At 41.0% G+C, this 17,044-nt stretch overlaps 1 protein-coding gene across 2 annotated transcripts in view; it reads left to right on the top strand.

The window, feature by feature from the left end:
• Window positions 1-17,044, top strand: part of fam189a1 (family with sequence similarity 189 member A1) — a 125,504-nt gene that overhangs the window by 91,404 nt on the left and 17,056 nt on the right. Inside the window, exons 1-2 of one of the 2 annotated variants that reach the window (XM_042488893.1) lie at window positions 4,254-4,352; window positions 7,562-7,693. In XM_042488893.1, the coding sequence (XP_042344827.1) occupies window positions 4,254-4,352; window positions 7,562-7,693 (231 nt within the window). Of the gene's footprint in view, window positions 1-4,241; window positions 4,353-7,561; window positions 7,694-17,044 lie in introns of those variants that run through there. The other variant, XM_042488884.1, reaches the window with a different exon arrangement.

Here is a 17,044-nt window from a genome sequence, read left to right as displayed (position 1 = left end):
CGCACGTGACCAATTTCGTCCAAACATCAAGTGACGCCACCTTTGTGCGTTGCATGTGGACGTGCCTGCTGCCATCCGGCTGTCCGCCAGCATATGATAACGCCAACGGTTCTGTCCGAACATAGCTTTTGGCGTCACACTCGTATGCCAAAAGCACTGACAGAGCAGCGCTATTCGAAGAGTTGGGAATTCTTATACCATCACACACCAGTATCATGCCCAAGGATACCTGAACATGTGGACAAGGGATTGAACTGTTGACTGATGTGATTAGAGGACAACCCACTCTACCTCCTGAGCCAAAGCCACACTTTTATACCCCTTTAGATGCAGCTTTCCTCACTACACCTCCAGAGCAACAGAACATAACTCTCCAATATAATTTCTCACTACATGCTGCATGTGGTCTGTTCAAAACATCATCCATCTCCTGTGCAGTCTGAAGAACTGCCGCAGCTGGATGAATGATCGGAAGAGGCAAACTGAAGCCAAATGATTCTCACCTCAGTGACAGTTATGGAGAATTACAGTGATACTCCTGAACCTTGGGTCTTATATCCTAATCTATGAGTGTGTGTCACCGAGATGAATGGTGATTATATTGTGGTGTATTGTCCTCTGCTGTGAGCGCTAAACGATGTGATGATGACACGCCGCGTAAATCTGCTTCGGTTGTTACTGCGACCGTGTGCGTAGCTTTCCGCGAGTGTGTGTTTACCTCTTTGACATGCAGAGGGCAGCGCAGCAGTAATTAATGACGAGCTGCTAAATGGTGCTGTGTGATTCTACATGGTAATGAGAAGGCTTCGGTGTGGGGCTAGGCGTGACAATCAGCTCAGCAGAGAGAAACCATGGGGGACACACAGGTGACACTTGGGTCACACAGAGCTGGAGATGACTGTTTGGATATCAAAAGGATTTCTTGTGGGAATTTGCCACCATTGTTCCATGAAACCACAATTCAGCCAGTGTGAATCAGCATGGCGGCATTATCTTTGTTGTTTCATGGTTGTGTGCTTTTTATTTTAAGCTGCAGATTACAATAAAGATCTGACACAGATTTCTATGACAATTATGCAAATGCACACAACAAAAAAAAACCTTTTAAAAAGCGGTGCGATATCATGGCAGTGCACTCCAGCAGTCACTGGAGCTTTGATAAAGAGAGATTGTTTTCTCCTCAGTTGGAATTGCAGCTGGTTATTGTTTGAGGCACAGCATTGTATCCGACCGGCTAGGCTGGCAACAATGGAAACCCAGAGAGGTTTCATTAAAATCCAACTTATGGCCTGTGTGTCGGAGAGCACACTTTTACTGTCGCTGGTTTGTGCATTACTTTATCCTCGTTGTGATAGTTATTGTTGTGGAACCATTCGAGTTAAACGCTCCTGCACTTGAATTAATGAGGATGCTTTCTGCTTGTTGTTCACTTCTGCACAGCAGAACTAAAAACATTTTTACTGTCACACCTGGTAATCAATAACAGCCAGGCTAGACATAACGATAAGTGTGTTTCTGTCTGGATATTATAAAACTAGCTGTTAAAGTATTCCTCTTCAACTGATTTACACATTGCAGCTCACTCACATTGCAGCTTTACTTGTTGCATCCTGCATCAAAGGAAATGAATCCAAGTTGGCAGTACAAACTTGTCTGATGATTTTAAAGTGTAAAGACAGCCTTGCATCAGTAATATTTCTGCTTTTCACAAATCTCAGTTAGAGAGCTTCAAAAACACCCATTAATGAATGAAGAGATATTTCATGTTAATTTAAATGGCCCATCTCTGTCAGGCTTTTCCACAGGAAAAGACAGATCCCATCAGTCTGTGAGAGAAACTTCAGTGTACAGAAACTCAGGCATATCTGTGACTTGCAGCAGCATATATAAAATGAATGTTCTGTCAAGGTGACGGTGCACCGTATTCCCCAGAAGCCCCTCTGATTCAATTATGCACATTAAATTTACTTGACAGAACATCTGATTCAGTAATGTTGATATGTGAAGTGTTTGTAAATCTTTCTCATCTTTCAGTCAGCTTCCAATATGTTGTTTTATAATTATGCTGAAGCTGGAGGCTTTATATTTATGTATCTATTTACAAAGAAATATCTACTATTTTGCAAAAACGTTCTTCCAAATAGAAAGAAAGAGATGCCATTTGCCAGCTTTATTACCTAACAATAAGTTTAATTAAATAGCTTTAATATTGGGAAAATCATCTCATTCCTCAGTATCAGATAGTACTATGCACAAGGTGGTCAGTCAGTACCAAGAAATAATGAATAAGTTTGCACAGTTCACACAGTTTTTATTTTTCATCTGTTTCTGCAAATCAGGAGCACCCCAACTGCCAGCTACTTTGTGTACACTGCCTTTGCATCATACAGCCCCACTTCAAAAATCCAGAACTATCCCTTTAAGGCCCTGACACACCAAATCAACATATAAAAACTAGTGGGGACGAATGCCCACTGTTGCGTTGCCTCACATTGCCTCTGTCTTGACCACAAAGTTGCACTTGAACACAAAGACTACAGCTAGCGGCCAACCGGCACTTATGTTCTGCACCTATTCGTCTATCAAAAAGGAAGATTCAAGATGCTAGTTAGCCAGTTAGCGCATTATAAACACAATGTGATATTAAAAGAAGCACTAGAGAACAACAACACAAGCAATTACAAACTGTTTCTACTGAAGTGCTCACAATGAATAAATGAAAATTAATCTTTCTTCATAAAACATGTTTTTCCCCATTGTAGTTGGCTCTGTTATCTTCAATACAGATTCAACACACTGAATCGGATGACAAAAACAAACTGCCCAGCATAGACTGATGGCAGACTGTCGGTGCACCAGGACTCTAAATGATTGTCTTGGTCCTTTTGTTTAAACTTTGTTGTTTACATTTTGCTTCACTATTTTCTTTAACTCTGATTTCCATCAAAAGAGATGGTCCTCAAGCTCTTTCACAGACTGCCCTGAAGGAATCATTTTGCTGTTTTACATGATCCTTGACTTAGACGACATGTGTTGGATATAGTACAGCTTATATGCCTCTCTTTTCTTACAATTTCCCTTGTGTGTTCTAACATGTGAAATTGTTTTTATGTTAAACTGCTCATGCTGCTGCAATGACCAGGAGTCCCTGGAAGAAGAGATCTTGTATCTCAGTGGGACCTTCCTCGGTAAATAAATGATAAATAAATAAATAAAAATAAATAAAGCTTACCCATCAGCCTCTCAATCTTTCAATTTTCTGCCATGGTGAAAAGCACTTAAATTTATCGCTCCATCTGTTTATTACATGCCACCTTCACTTCCTTCCCTTCCCCGCCCCCTGGTCCTCCTCTCCTCCTCTCCATCTGTGTATGTGTGTTCTCAATAACCTTTAAAGCCGTCAAACTCCTCCTGCAAGTGCCCTTTATGTCCTCTACCAACACTGTTCCAGGGATTTTCATTTTGTAAAAGCAAAATAGGCTTTGATGGTGCTTTTTAATTATATTCATCAATTATGAGCTTGTGAAATTCAGACGTCGTGTTTCCACAAAACCAAGAGTTGTGGAGTCAGAAAATGCTGCTGCCTGGTTTGCAGTTCCCTGGACAGGGAGAGGCGGTTGTCTGCTGCCAATTTCAAAGCTCTGTCTGTTACGCTTGACCTGTAATTTAAAGTACAAGGGATGGTAGCCATATTTCTGCTAACGGGATTGATATCCATGGGGCTGTCAGCCAGGAAATAAAAAGAAGCCTTTACCCCGAGGAAAAAGGGGCCAAGGAGACCTTTGGTGTGAAAGTACATTAGACCTTAACTGCCAGCTCTATCGGCTGTAGCGTGGAGAAATATAAGCCCTGTTGAGATGGTGTTTGTGTGTGTGCGTGTGTGTTTTATACTGCCTGTTCAGGTGTCGTGGAATACAGAAATAGCTTGTTGGTTGTAATGTCATTGCGTGAAAAGCTTCTCTGCGATTATGATTTCTCTTGCTGTCAGACTCAGAAGGTCTGTGGAGAAACAGGTTATTGATTTCTCCTGACATCGGTGCTAATTTCCTCTTTAGTGATCTGTTGAAATCACAGCGAGTGACGAGTGATTGGCAAAGTACACCGCTGCTTTCAAACACAATATCAGAAAGATGTGAGTGTTGAATCGGTGTTAGCAAGCAGCAGCAGCAGCAGCGGCAGCAGCAGCAGCATTTTGACATAATGTTGTCTTTTTTTTTTCTCCGTCTTTCTCTCTGTCACAGATCACATTCTTCATGCTGCTGTCAGCTGTGTGTGTGATGCTCAACCTGGCGGGCTCCATCCTCTCCTGCCAGAACGCTCAGCTGGTCAACTCTCTGGAGGACTGTCAACTGGTGAGACCAACTGGACATTAACTCTACATACTTGAAAAGTGTGGGCGAAAAAAGATGTCCAGAATAACAAATCATTGTATCTGGCTGTCAGTTTGTGAGGCTTCAAAATGTTTTCAATATTTCTCTAACTCGGTCTAAATATGCACCCATCAGCCAAACCATTAAAACCACTGGCTGGTGAAGTGAATAACATTGATCATTTTGTTACAATGCAATGTTCTGCTAGAAAATCTTAGCCCTGACATTCATGTGGATGCCACTTGATGCTCTGCATGCACTCAAACACAAGTACACACCAAGCACACTCCCTCATGACAACGACTCTCCTCAATGGCAGTGTACCCCTCCCAGCAGGACACAATGCAAAAACCACTAAGGCTTGACCCGAGGAAAGCGACAAGAAGCTAAGAGGCCAGATCAGCGCCTTTAACTCGTTGTCATTTGAATATGGCAACTCCTGAATAGTTTTTGCAGTGTGGTATGGCACATTGTCCTGCTGGAGGGGCATTGCCACTGGGGAGTGTTGTTGTAGGGTGTCCTTGATCTGCAGCAGTGTTTGGGTGTGTGTCAAGTAGCATCCAGATGAATGCCAACATCCAAGGTTTCCAGTAGAACATTGCGTTGTAATGAGATGATCAACGTTATGGTTGATAAGTGAACCTTTTGTTGTTTTAAATGTCTGGACCTGACGTTGCAATATGCAAGAAAAGTCACACCCCTTGTCTTCAGTATTAACACACAGACATACCATCATAATAGATGGTAGCTCATTCTAGTGCCACCAGTATCTTAGAATTGACTTTACAAGTTGCAGATTTGCCAAAATGTAATGAAAAAAGGCCTAAAGATAAGAAAGAGAAGATTTTTTAACATTACTAAGACTCAGAGTGTCCCATTAACATGATTTTTATATTCCTTGAACTCTGGCACTTTCCTATATATCCACATATAAATGGATATATCGGAAAGTGCCAGTGTTCCAGGAATAGAAGAAAACACATTTATTATATGTTGAAAACCTATGGACAAAAAGCTTCTACAACAACAGAGAAGTATTTTAAATTATAAGTCAACACATGGCAGGCTGACAGACACTTCTGCTCTGAGCAGACTGCAGAGCTGAGTCAACATCAAAAGTGAACTGAACTATTTGTCTGTTAGTGACTAATGGCTGGTGATTATCACATCCATCTTTGCCAGAATCGAAAATAGCTAAAACACAGATAAACAACTTTTGAAAGAGCACTGCAGCCATTTGGTATGGCACCGCCATAAAGTTCAGAGGCTCAAAAGAGACAGTTTGAAAAAAAAGAGTGGTCAAAATCAAAGCAGCAGAGACTAAGATATGGTGACTCATGCAGCCTTTGCACAGACAGACACATTAAAGGGCCAGCATACTCCATCAGAAGTGCTTGTTTGATGGACAAGCAGCTTTTTATGTCACCCCTCGAGTGTGGCAGTTCGGAAGAACTATAAACACATTATTTCCCCAAACATAACCAATCCTTACTTTGAAGTTCTTTTACATAGCTGAGTGGATTAGAAAATACGTGCTCCAATTTCACAAGGTAAAAAAACAGACTGTCCTCCAAAATATGACCACACAGGTCCTTTGAACAAACAGCTTATTACCACCAATATCTATGTTTATTGTTTAAAACCTCAAGTGGCTGTAGCAGTAGCCATGAGAGCAAAGGAGGAAGTCAGTTGATGTGGTATAAAGAGCAACAAAGTCTGTGTTGGGAGGAGGACGCCATGGTAGAGTGGACCAAACACATTGTTACGGATAACACTGCTTTTCTTGGCAATGCCCCACCTACTGTGCTGTGATTGGCTAGCCTTTTTGCCCTAACCTTAACCATCTCCACCATTCACAAGTTGACTTGACAGTTACTAGCAAATGGCCCTTTTAACACACAGATCACACTCAAGGGCTGCTACGAAGTCCCTACTTCACACTGCCTTTCCATTTTCAAATAACCAAACAGGGCAGGCATAATACCGCTCCAGTGTGTGATTACAGACAGCATGCTGGCATCCCAGAAGCAAAAAAAACACAACAGCATCGGCCTCTAATGTGACGTATAGCATACACATCAGCAGCGCTTTATAATTGCATAACATGGTAATGATAGTCATTTACTGTCCCTGTTATATGACGGCTGGACTTCTCCTTTGCTTGGAAGATAAGGAATTTCCACATTTTATTGTTTTGCCCATTTGTCTAATTTTTGGCTGCTGCTCCTCTTCTTTGGGTTAGTTGCTACCTGCTGCTAGCTGCTTTTTAAATCAGCTAGCAGCATGTTGTCAAAAAAACTCATCCGTCCCATCTGGTCCTGTATTTCCAGCTGTCTTGCACAGACGTTGCTTTGGCGCTGTTACTACCTCCACTGTCGGCTTATAGGCCAAGAACACTGAGGCGGAATAACAGTGTGAAAGAAGAAACATGCTCTCTACACACTGGCATCTCTGACAGCGGTGTTAACACATGGAAAACAGGAGGGAACAATTCAGAACAAGCGTATTAAGCTCTTTCTCAGTGTAGCTGGTGATCAGAAGTAGTTGGACACATAACACTCAGTCTTCACATTTTCATAATGAGATGGTAAGCTGATTTTTTAAGTTGAATTTATAGCGCCAGGGTCTCCTGTCTTTTTCATGACTGAAGAAGCCCCTTGTGATTCATCCAGTGACCAGCCCACTAACCCAACCACTTCCACTTCACAAGCAGCTTTTCTCCTAACAAAAGTGGGACCAGCCGGGTAGACCAACTTCACTGCTTTATGTGGATCCCCAGAGGCCCTCCCCCAGTCGTGACTGAAATGCTAACGTTTCTCATCTCCTTTCCCCAATGTAATTAACCCATACTTGTTGGGTTCATGTCCTGCTTTCTCTCAATCTGGGACACATAGCAGAGGTATGCCCTACCTCCATCCCTCCCTGGGTAGCTCCTCGTGTCTCACAGCCTCTCTTCTTCTGCTGTACACTCAAATCCACCGTGAGCAGCTCAATCACAGTACATTGTGTGTTTGGTGTAATTTTTTTTACTCTTTTCGCTTGTATCCTAAATTTGACAATGCAGAGTACCAAGCTCAGGTCTGATCTGTGCATCTGTCTGTGTGTGTGTCTGTGTGTCTGTGTGTATGTTTTTTGTGTATGTGGCGTGCATGCATGAGTGTGGATGTGTGTTCTCCCCTCCTCCCCCCCAGCTCAAGTTTGACAGCGATGGAGTGTGTGTGTGCTGTGAGCTGCAGCAGCAGAGTTCGAGCTGCAACAACCTGGGAGAGACACTGAAACTGAATCCACTGAGGGACTGCAACACCATACGCCTCCGTCTCAAGGTGAGCAGGAGACAGCATGTGTTTGTGTTGAGTGAAGATCTGATGAAGTTTCATATGTAAAAAACATTATATACAAGTAAGACTGTGCTCAGACTGCAGGTAAATTGGGTTAATTTGAAAAATCCAGCCTTCAGAGCTGCTTATACTGTTATTTGCAAATGACGCAATTATACTGGTAGTTATGGTAACGACACGGTGTACCATGTGTACTGATTGGTGGCAAGTTTTCCAGCTTAAGAAAAACTGCTGATGTATCCTCTTGCTTTTCATATTGTAGTAAATTTTCATCACTGTACATTATTTTCTGTTAAACCAAGAATCAGGAATGGTGGATGTTGATTCATGCAGCCCTGTTTCATATTGCCATCATTGCTGATATCACAATTGCAGGTGACTGTTTAAAATTTGCTTGTGTGGCCAGACTGAGAGACAACTCCAAAAAATCAGTTTTATTCAAACAGCAAACCACATTATATAAATCTGATTTGCAAAATTGAATTTCATGTATTTATTTGTTTTTCCTGTAATACAAAAATGAAAATCTAGATGTGTGGAAACAAATTCTCTGTGATTTTTATCTGCAGAAATTACTGTTTGAGATATTACTCCTCTATTTTCAGCCAAGCTACTGGCATGACTCTGGGAATGTCAGTCAATTAGTACAGACTGAAATATGTCAACAACTGTTGGATGGATTGCCATGAAATTTTGTACTGGGATGGTCTCCAAATGTTTACACTGGTGATCCCCTGACTTTCCTTCTAGTAACAACGTAGGGCTGACCTGTGTTTTTGTGTGCGAAATATCAACAGGTTCTCAACCCAAGTTGTCACATGTAGCCACTTTGCCGTGGACTTCTGCATCTACATATTAGGCTCTAGGTATCCCTCTGCATCTGCTGTTCTGGGAGGCCCACTACTGTGATATTAACATATGCAAATTACAAGTAATTTACTGTCATATACACAATAGAGAAGCATTCATGGACATGAAATATTAGATCTCAGGCTGTGTCCAGCAATGCTCTTTCGGTATGTATGGAAACAATATCATGCAAGTAAAAAGAAGAGAATTTAAAGCCCTATTCACATGGGACTACTGTTACATGGGCCCCTTGAGTTATTTTTTATAATTGTGGAGGTCATCTGTGATCTTCATGCCGTGCAAATTTGCCATGTCCATAATTCATTCATCCATTTTCCGTAACCGCTGGTCCTCGCAAGGGTTGCGGGGGGGCTGGAGCCAATCCTAGCTGTCATTGAGCGGAAGGCGGGGTACAGGGGGGACAGGTCGCAGGGCCGACACATATAGACAGACAACCTTTCACGCTCACAGTCACACCTAAGAGCAATTTAGAGTTACCAATCAACCTGACCTGCATGTCTTTGGAATGTGGGAGGAAGCCGGAGACCCCGGAGAGAACCCACACAGACACGGGGAGAACATGCAAACTCCGCACAGAAGGGCCCCGCTCACAGACTGAACCCCGTTCCAACCCTGATTCGAACCAGGGAACCTCTTGCTGTGAGGCAACAGTGCTAACCATGACGCCACTGTGCCACCCATGTCCATAATTTGTCAAGTAAAAATACTGCTGCAAATTATAGGCCTATTTAATTTGATAATATTAGTCCTCTATAAATCGGTTGTATTATTCTTATGAAAAGCCTTGACATCATATCCAGGGGCTATTGTCAGTACAGACAGACTTCACTTATATCATGCAAATGCGCTGCTCGAAACATGGACATAATTTCTGATACACTGTAAATGGACTTGGAGTTGCAAGTCTTCAGACCACTTAATACTCAGTTAAACATTCACATACACTCACAGGAGTATACCAAGTATACTTAAACATGCGGACCGGATGAGGCGAGAATCGAACCACAGAATTTCTAATTAGTGGATGACCCGCTCTACCTTCTGAGCTACAGCTGCCCCCATGAGGTTTGCTGGTAATACCAGTCTGGTGCAAATAGAGCTCTAGACATACAATAATGCAGGAGTTGAAATATAGGGATGAAATATAATATATATCAAAGAAAATTATCTAGCTATCTATTTACGGCAGATAGGTGTACAGTTTTAGTAAATGCACAGTGTATATATATATATATATTTAACTATTTATGTATGTATATATACACATACATACAATGTATGTATACAGAGAAGTATTAAAATTGTACATAAAAATAAAATTTTAGTACAAATGTTACCATGTTAGAGCAGTATTTGTAAACATGCTGGCATTTAGCATTTCTCTCAAAGCACTGATGTGCAGTCTGGCCTCACAGACTCTACCTGACAAGTCTTGTTACCTCTCTAACAAGAATTATATCATTAACAGGATTAACAGTCAGTAGTCATTCAAAATTTTTGTCTTTAAATTGCTAAGATCATCAAGTCTAAAGTGATGCCTCCAAGTTCCCTCTTTCACTGTGTTACATTTTACATGAGCAGCCAAACGACGTAAAATACAAAGCACTGAAAGCATTCAGTCTTAGATTAATTGGGCAGGAAGTGGAGAATGGCAACAGCATTTGTCTTTCCCCAAGAGGCAGACCTCTTAGTATGCAGTGTGTATCCGGCCTGGGCTGGCTGTAGTTTGCGAGTGCATGATCTCAGTAGATTATCTTGACTCAGAGTGTCTGCAGGAATGATCTACAGTATGTGCTACTGTGCCTTTATTGGATAACGACAATCATATCCAGTCATTTTATGACCCTGATTGATTATAAAACATTGATAACCAAATAAAGGACCTCGCAGGATGAAGCATGCTGATGAAAAGAGGAAAGATCAAGCGCATTTGTCATTTTGATCATAGCTCATTAAAGCAGATATGGGAATTGGTGCAGTAAACCTTTATTAAGTGCCAAAGTGGTCAGATGTGTTGAATTATGTCTAAGCGGAAGCTGTCACGCCCAGGTCCCACGAGTCCTCAGCCATTTCAGGTGGCTGTAAGGCTGTCGCTGATCTTAATGAGCTCATGATGCAGCTGCCATATAGTTCCTCCATCACTAAATTACATAGCATATTGAAAGTACAGGATTATCACAGCAGGTGGACTGAGTATTAAACCACCTTAACTTTTCAAATTCACTCATTTCTCAGCTGTTGCTCTTTTTGTTTAAAATATTTTTTTTAAAAGCATTTAGCATTGTCTGTGTTGCTGCTAAAATGTGCCATTCACTTATTTCAGGCACAATTCATTTCCATCCTATTTTTTGTTAAATTACACTGCCTTGGGGTGTAAATCATCAGTGGGAGGGAGTATTGAGATAATTTGTGATTTCCTGTGAGGGGGCGGATGTGTAACCTTGCTGTGTAATTCACTAACCTGTTTGGCTGGAGGCAAGGTATCTTCTGCAGGTTAAATATCTGGTGAGCAGGCCTGTTAAAGACTTTCTTTAGACGTGTTATTACATTTCTTTGCCTGGCAGAATTTATTATGCCATTATGTACATTGTGGTCACAGGGGAAATCACAGCAATGCACCGGCTCACATCTGCACAGCAGATGCATTATCATAACAAAAAGTAGCTCAGATGAAGCTGTCATAAATATTTCTTGTTTTTCTGGATGCTTGCAGATCGACTTGGGAAAACATTTGCTGTAATAAACCACCACTCCCTCCCTGCAGGGATACACCCTGTACAAACCTTTTACCAAGAGACTTACTATTAGTTGGCTGTTGCCTGTAGTTTTTGTGATGTGTGTGGCTCCGTTTGTGCTACTTTTTCTAAATCAGAGATTGATTTTCTTGAATCTGTGAGAGAAAACTATCTTACTATTAATTCAACCTCGAGGATCAGTTATTTCCCCCAGTCGTCATTTTCTGCTTGTTTTTCTCCTCTGCCTCATCATCTTCCACAAGTATGGATTGACAGCAGCTATCCACAGCAATTCAAAGCCATATTTTCAATATGTATTCAGAGCAGGTAATGAGACTTTAATCCGAGTCACAATGAATCATGTGAGAATATCTTGCTTGTATCTTTTTTTGTGTCTCTCTGCAAGATTCAGAAACAGACTACCAGCCTTTCTGATTTGGTTTATTGGCAACTTTCTTCAGCATTTACCAGCTGCAACAATGTTGTGACAGCTGGTATTGTTTTCAGGTTGTCAGTCCATCTGTGTGTGTGTGTATTTCATCATGGTAAAATGAGATCCTGGAGACACCTATTGTAGCAGAACTTCCACAGAGGCAATTTTGAGTACTTTTCCAGGCCTTTATATGTCTGTGAGCAGATTTTGTCACTGCGATAATGTCATAACCATGAGAAGATCAAAGTAAAGGCAGAGTTTGAAGATGGGTGTGGTTCAAGCAGACGGGCTGAAGGTAGTGGGGTAGGAAGTGGGAAAGAGGCCATTGGCATGGGCAGTTGAGGGGGGACAAGGATCAACTCCCTCCCCCTTCCTTTCTATCTTCCTGGGTCCAGACCAGGACTCTTGCTTATCTGGACCCAGACCTATAATCAATAAATCATTATTTCATTTTGACAGAACATTTTTCTATTTTCACTGGCGCTGCATTGTAGCATTGGTTTAGGAAACTGGTTTAGTGGATAGAGCGGGCGCCCATGTATAGAGGCTGTGTCATCGCCGCAGCGGCTGCGGGTTCAATTCCAGCCTTGGCCCTTTGCTGCATTTCAGTCAGCTGTGGTCTTTGCAGCATATTCAAAGCTTTTAATATGAGACATTGGGTGATGTGAGGATCATCAGTCTGTCTTTTTGGTACTGCTTGTGAGTCCGGATGGTGTGTCAAAGCCCTGTAAGACTGATAAGCTGTGTACCTGAGTCAAAAGGGATGGATCTCAACTTTTGAGGGAGTATTAGCCTTCAATAACAACTTTCAGGCCAGAATCCAGAGGATAAATGAGGATTTCTTATGATTAGAAAGCCACGGAATGAGTTGTTCTCCAGCTGGATATCTAGGAGGACAGACGGGGTGTTATCCACCTGGTCTGCAGAGCAGAATCTCTCCAGCTCTAGGCTATGACAAGAAAAGAAAAAAGAGAATTTTTGCATGCTCTATGATTGGACAATTTAAGCTTTAAGTCTGACATGAACTTATGTGGAAGGTCAAGACTCTTAGAAAAGCTTTTCTTTTCCCACAGAGTCAATGCATTTAGTACTTTATGAGAAGTGGCATCACAGAGCTACAACATCTGCTGCGTCCTGTCATTGGAGGTTAGAAAATCTCTGAAGGGCTTTGCCAACAGTCTGGACTGACCTCCCTGAAACTGCTGCAGGGCTTCTTGAGGGAAGTGCTGGGTTTCCTGCCAGATGCTGTAAAGAGCTGCTTGGGGATGCCAAAGACAGCGGAGGTCAGCAGAGACTATCAACAGAAACTCCATGTTGGCTGGAGAAAGGCAGGGTGCTGCTCCTTCCTACTTTGAGCCTGTCATACGTTAGAGAGCAGCAGCTCGTGGAGGCATGTGTGTAGTTTGTGCCTGGTCAAGGCGTTCACGGTTCAAGAGACAACAGTTGAGTATCAGTGATGTGAAAACCCAATTAAGCCCCCTGTAAGGCTCAGGGTGCTGTACAATCTGTCACTGTAAGGTTGTGGTCAGACGAGGCAGCAGGTGTCACTTCCAAGGTGCCACTCATGTGTGGAGGCAGTAACAGTTGTCTTGAATACATGCCTCACGGGATAAAGTGACCACACGAGTACGCACTGGAATTTTAGTTTAAAGGAGGAGTGTGTAAGATTAGGGAGGATTAAGTGACATCTAGTGGCGTGTGTTGCAGATTACAACCAGCTGAAACTCTTAAAAGTTAGAATTCCTAGAGTGTTTATAGTGTTTATCTCTTCCTCTTCCAAACAAACGGGTTAGGTGATTTCAACCAGTAAAAACAGAATAAAACAGTTTTAATAACTTTTCTGACACATTGCACTCATTGTGGAAGGGATGCCAACTACAGTCACTGTGCAAAAAATACAAACAACCATTTCTATAGCCAGTGTTTGATTTGTCTGTTCTAGGCTGCAGTAGAAACACAACAATGTCCATCAACAAGGATGTAGATATTAACAACTTATTCTAAGGTAACAAAAACACAAATCTTATTTTAAGGAGATTTTTCAGTAAAGAAAACATACCTATTAAATTATCTTCCATTTCTGCCAAAATGTCTCCCTAATTCATCCACACTTGACCATGTTTTCCATTAAAGTTTTCCGTTCACCACTATGGTATGGAAAACAGTTTGCAGAGGCCTGAGACCCATTTTGGCAATTCATTACAGTGAACTGTTTTTATTGAACATCATGGCTTTTTTTTGTCGTGATCAAAGTTATGTTGTGATTGTCTGGTCCACATTGATCTACAGTACCATGCATTATGTTTACTGGGATGGATTTCTGAAGTGCTTTTCAAGTTTATACAAGTTCATTTTCAAGATGAACTCAAACCAGCAGCTGCCTGTTCATCAAAATTGATAAAGTGGCTTAACTCTTCTCCAATATGTTTTCACATAATTTGCCTTTAGCAAAAGACAATACAACACAAACTACAATAGGCTATTTATTCTGTAAAAAGAAGTTCAGATCTTTACTTTCACTCATTGGCAGCCTTCACACCTCATGACTCACATTCAAAACTCTAAAACACTACAACATACTCTGGTTAGCAGTAATCAGTGCTGCAGTCAAGAACACCTAAACCTGAGTGTGTGTCCAGAGTGTATTGGGATTGAGACAAGACACTTTGAGTGGTTGAGACGAGTCAAGACCACGACTAATGCAAGGGGAATCTGCATGACACACTTACAATAAAATTTTTAACTTACAACTCATAGGAGCTCCTCAAACTTATCTGAACGATATTCATTCTCTTAAAATCACCCAAAGAAAACAAAGATTCCTCTTTTATCAACATTTTAACTGCCGTATAAACAGTGAATTTGGTGTGAGGGGATTTTCCTTTGTTTGCTATGAGCCAACAAATCGAGCAAACACTAATGAGCTGAAATCAACTGAACCGTCTTAACACAGCACTCCTTTTTTTGCACAGATAATTTAGTGATATCTCCACAGTTGTAGTCTTGACTGGTCTTTTTCCAATTCCATATCCTCTTTGTCAGAGACTGAGACAAGACCGAGTAAAAATGAGGTTGAATCCGAGATGAGACCAAAACTTTCAAAAAGTGGTCTTGAGACCAAGACCGTTCTCACATACTACAATACTGGCAGTAATGTCAAGTGCATGTGATTTGGAGTAAATGGGTTGAAATATAAAAAAAGCCCAGCACATTAACCTTTAATGCTGCACCACTTGGAGGTTTTACATCACATTCTTCTGCCAAACATAAAAAAAACCTATAATTGTCACTTAACTAAAAGCCATTACAATCTCTAATGACTGGCTGTGATTTTCCATGTTTAAAATGCCATACTGGTGCTGCATCCACAAGTTCTCCAGACTTTTCTCTAAAGCATGTAATAAAAATCAGCTTTTCACAGCACACAAATGAGTCAAATTGGAGTTTTAGTTCTAAGTGGACCATAGCGTATTCGGGTCAAACACTGAATGTAAAGGGGAGCAATTAACTTGTTTGCATTGCAAACCTTTCCTGTAATGTCTGATATGTAGTGTTTGTAGTATGGTTTGTTGTTTGGTTTAGGGTTGTGTTCATTATCTTTGTATTTATGTGTATTTATAAGAAACAGTGCACAACATCTTGGGATGCACAACACATTTCATAAAATATTCTGATAATAAAGTGAAATCAAATCAAAACATGGTCCAAAACCGTAAAGGTAAACATGTATTGCTTTTATTTTATAATTGGCACTGCACAGCATGAACTTCCCCGCTTCCAACTGGCATCATCTCTGCTTTAACATCCAGCTCACACCAACTTGATCTTTGGCAACTAGTTACTGGATATCAAACATGTTTGAAAAACAGTTGCAGGGCTGGCGGCTGATCCATTTTATATCACAAACTTCAAAGGGAGTGGAAGTGAGTAATAGGTTCTGGTTGGAAAAAAGTCGCCTCCATTAAAAAGTCAGGGAACCTACATCCTGACAACAAACCTGGTAGATCTCTGTGGGGAAGACGGCTGTCCCCTCTGCAGATTATCAGCAGCCTAATACAAGTGGGGGGTTTGTAATGTCACTGGTAATTATGCGCCTCCTGAATCTGGTGAATAATCTGTGCGACAGGCTGGAAAACACTTTGTGTGGTAGCTGGGGAGCTTCATTCATGAGCCTGTGTCCACAAAGAATAAAAAGCTGTAGTGAGGTTTTAATTCCGGTGCTGATACTCTCCTGCTTTACCTTGAAGTGATGACTTTGTTGTATTCACATCAATATTTGTGGGCCAGTTGTATTCAGTGTTGACTGTTTTTTTTAATCATTGTATTTTTGTGCACTTGTGTGGGTGCACAAGTTTGCAGTTGTAGATGCATAAGATGGAGAATTTTATTCACTTCCTCTTGTTTCCGGTATTTAAATAAATGCATTCACCTCTTTTTCTGCCTTCTCTCCTCCTCCCTCTCAACTTTTGACAGTCTAGTCCTGATAATACTATTACCACAGTGACAGTGTGAGTTTTACACATGAACCCAGTGAGCTTTACAAAAAAGTATTTTGTTTGTTATTGTATTCAAACATCTGAGAGGGCCGCAGATCATCTAGAGCTATTTTATACTTGTAGAAATAATATTTAGTTTTTCTCATTTTGCAGCAGCAATACAAGCTGCTATTGTTCTCTCATCTCTCAACATGTTCATTATTAGAGATATTTAATTTGCTTTCCTCTGGGCCCACTTTTGAAAATGTCAGTAAATAAACCAACATTAATAATGAATATTAGGAGTGTAACAATACTCAGATCTGAATCAATATATTCATTCAACAATCACTGAAAAAACATAATTGATGCAAAGTGAAAAAATTGATTCATATAGTCATCATTAAGAAACCTTTATTTTAATATTTTCAATGCATGTCTGTCATTTCTGTTCAAGCACACCTCCTTCCTAAATATTCAAACAGTGCTAGCAGCCAAGAACTAGGCAGCTAATGGCAACCAGCCAAGAAAAAGACAATTAGGACAATTACTGATATCATCTCATATTGATTGCAGGCCCCTGAATTTAATCAAATCGAAATATTACCGTTTCTGACTTTGTGATATCAGCATATATAGTAATGTCGTTCAATGATTTGATATAATATCATATTGTGATGAAATTTGTGATATACACCCCTTATTGATATATAGGAAATTAGCCCAAATATCTGTTGGGGGTTCTGGGGGATCCATCTGTTGCAGCCTCCCAGAGCATCCAAATATTCTGCTTCAGGCAACATTTAGTGCCTGTTTAGGACAC

Source organism: Plectropomus leopardus, chromosome 1 (genome assembly GCF_008729295.1).
Source record: "Plectropomus leopardus isolate mb chromosome 1, YSFRI_Pleo_2.0, whole genome shotgun sequence".
Classification (NCBI taxonomy): domain Eukaryota; kingdom Metazoa; phylum Chordata; class Actinopteri; order Perciformes; family Serranidae; genus Plectropomus; species Plectropomus leopardus.
This window is presented reverse-complemented; position numbering and strand designations above follow the sequence as displayed.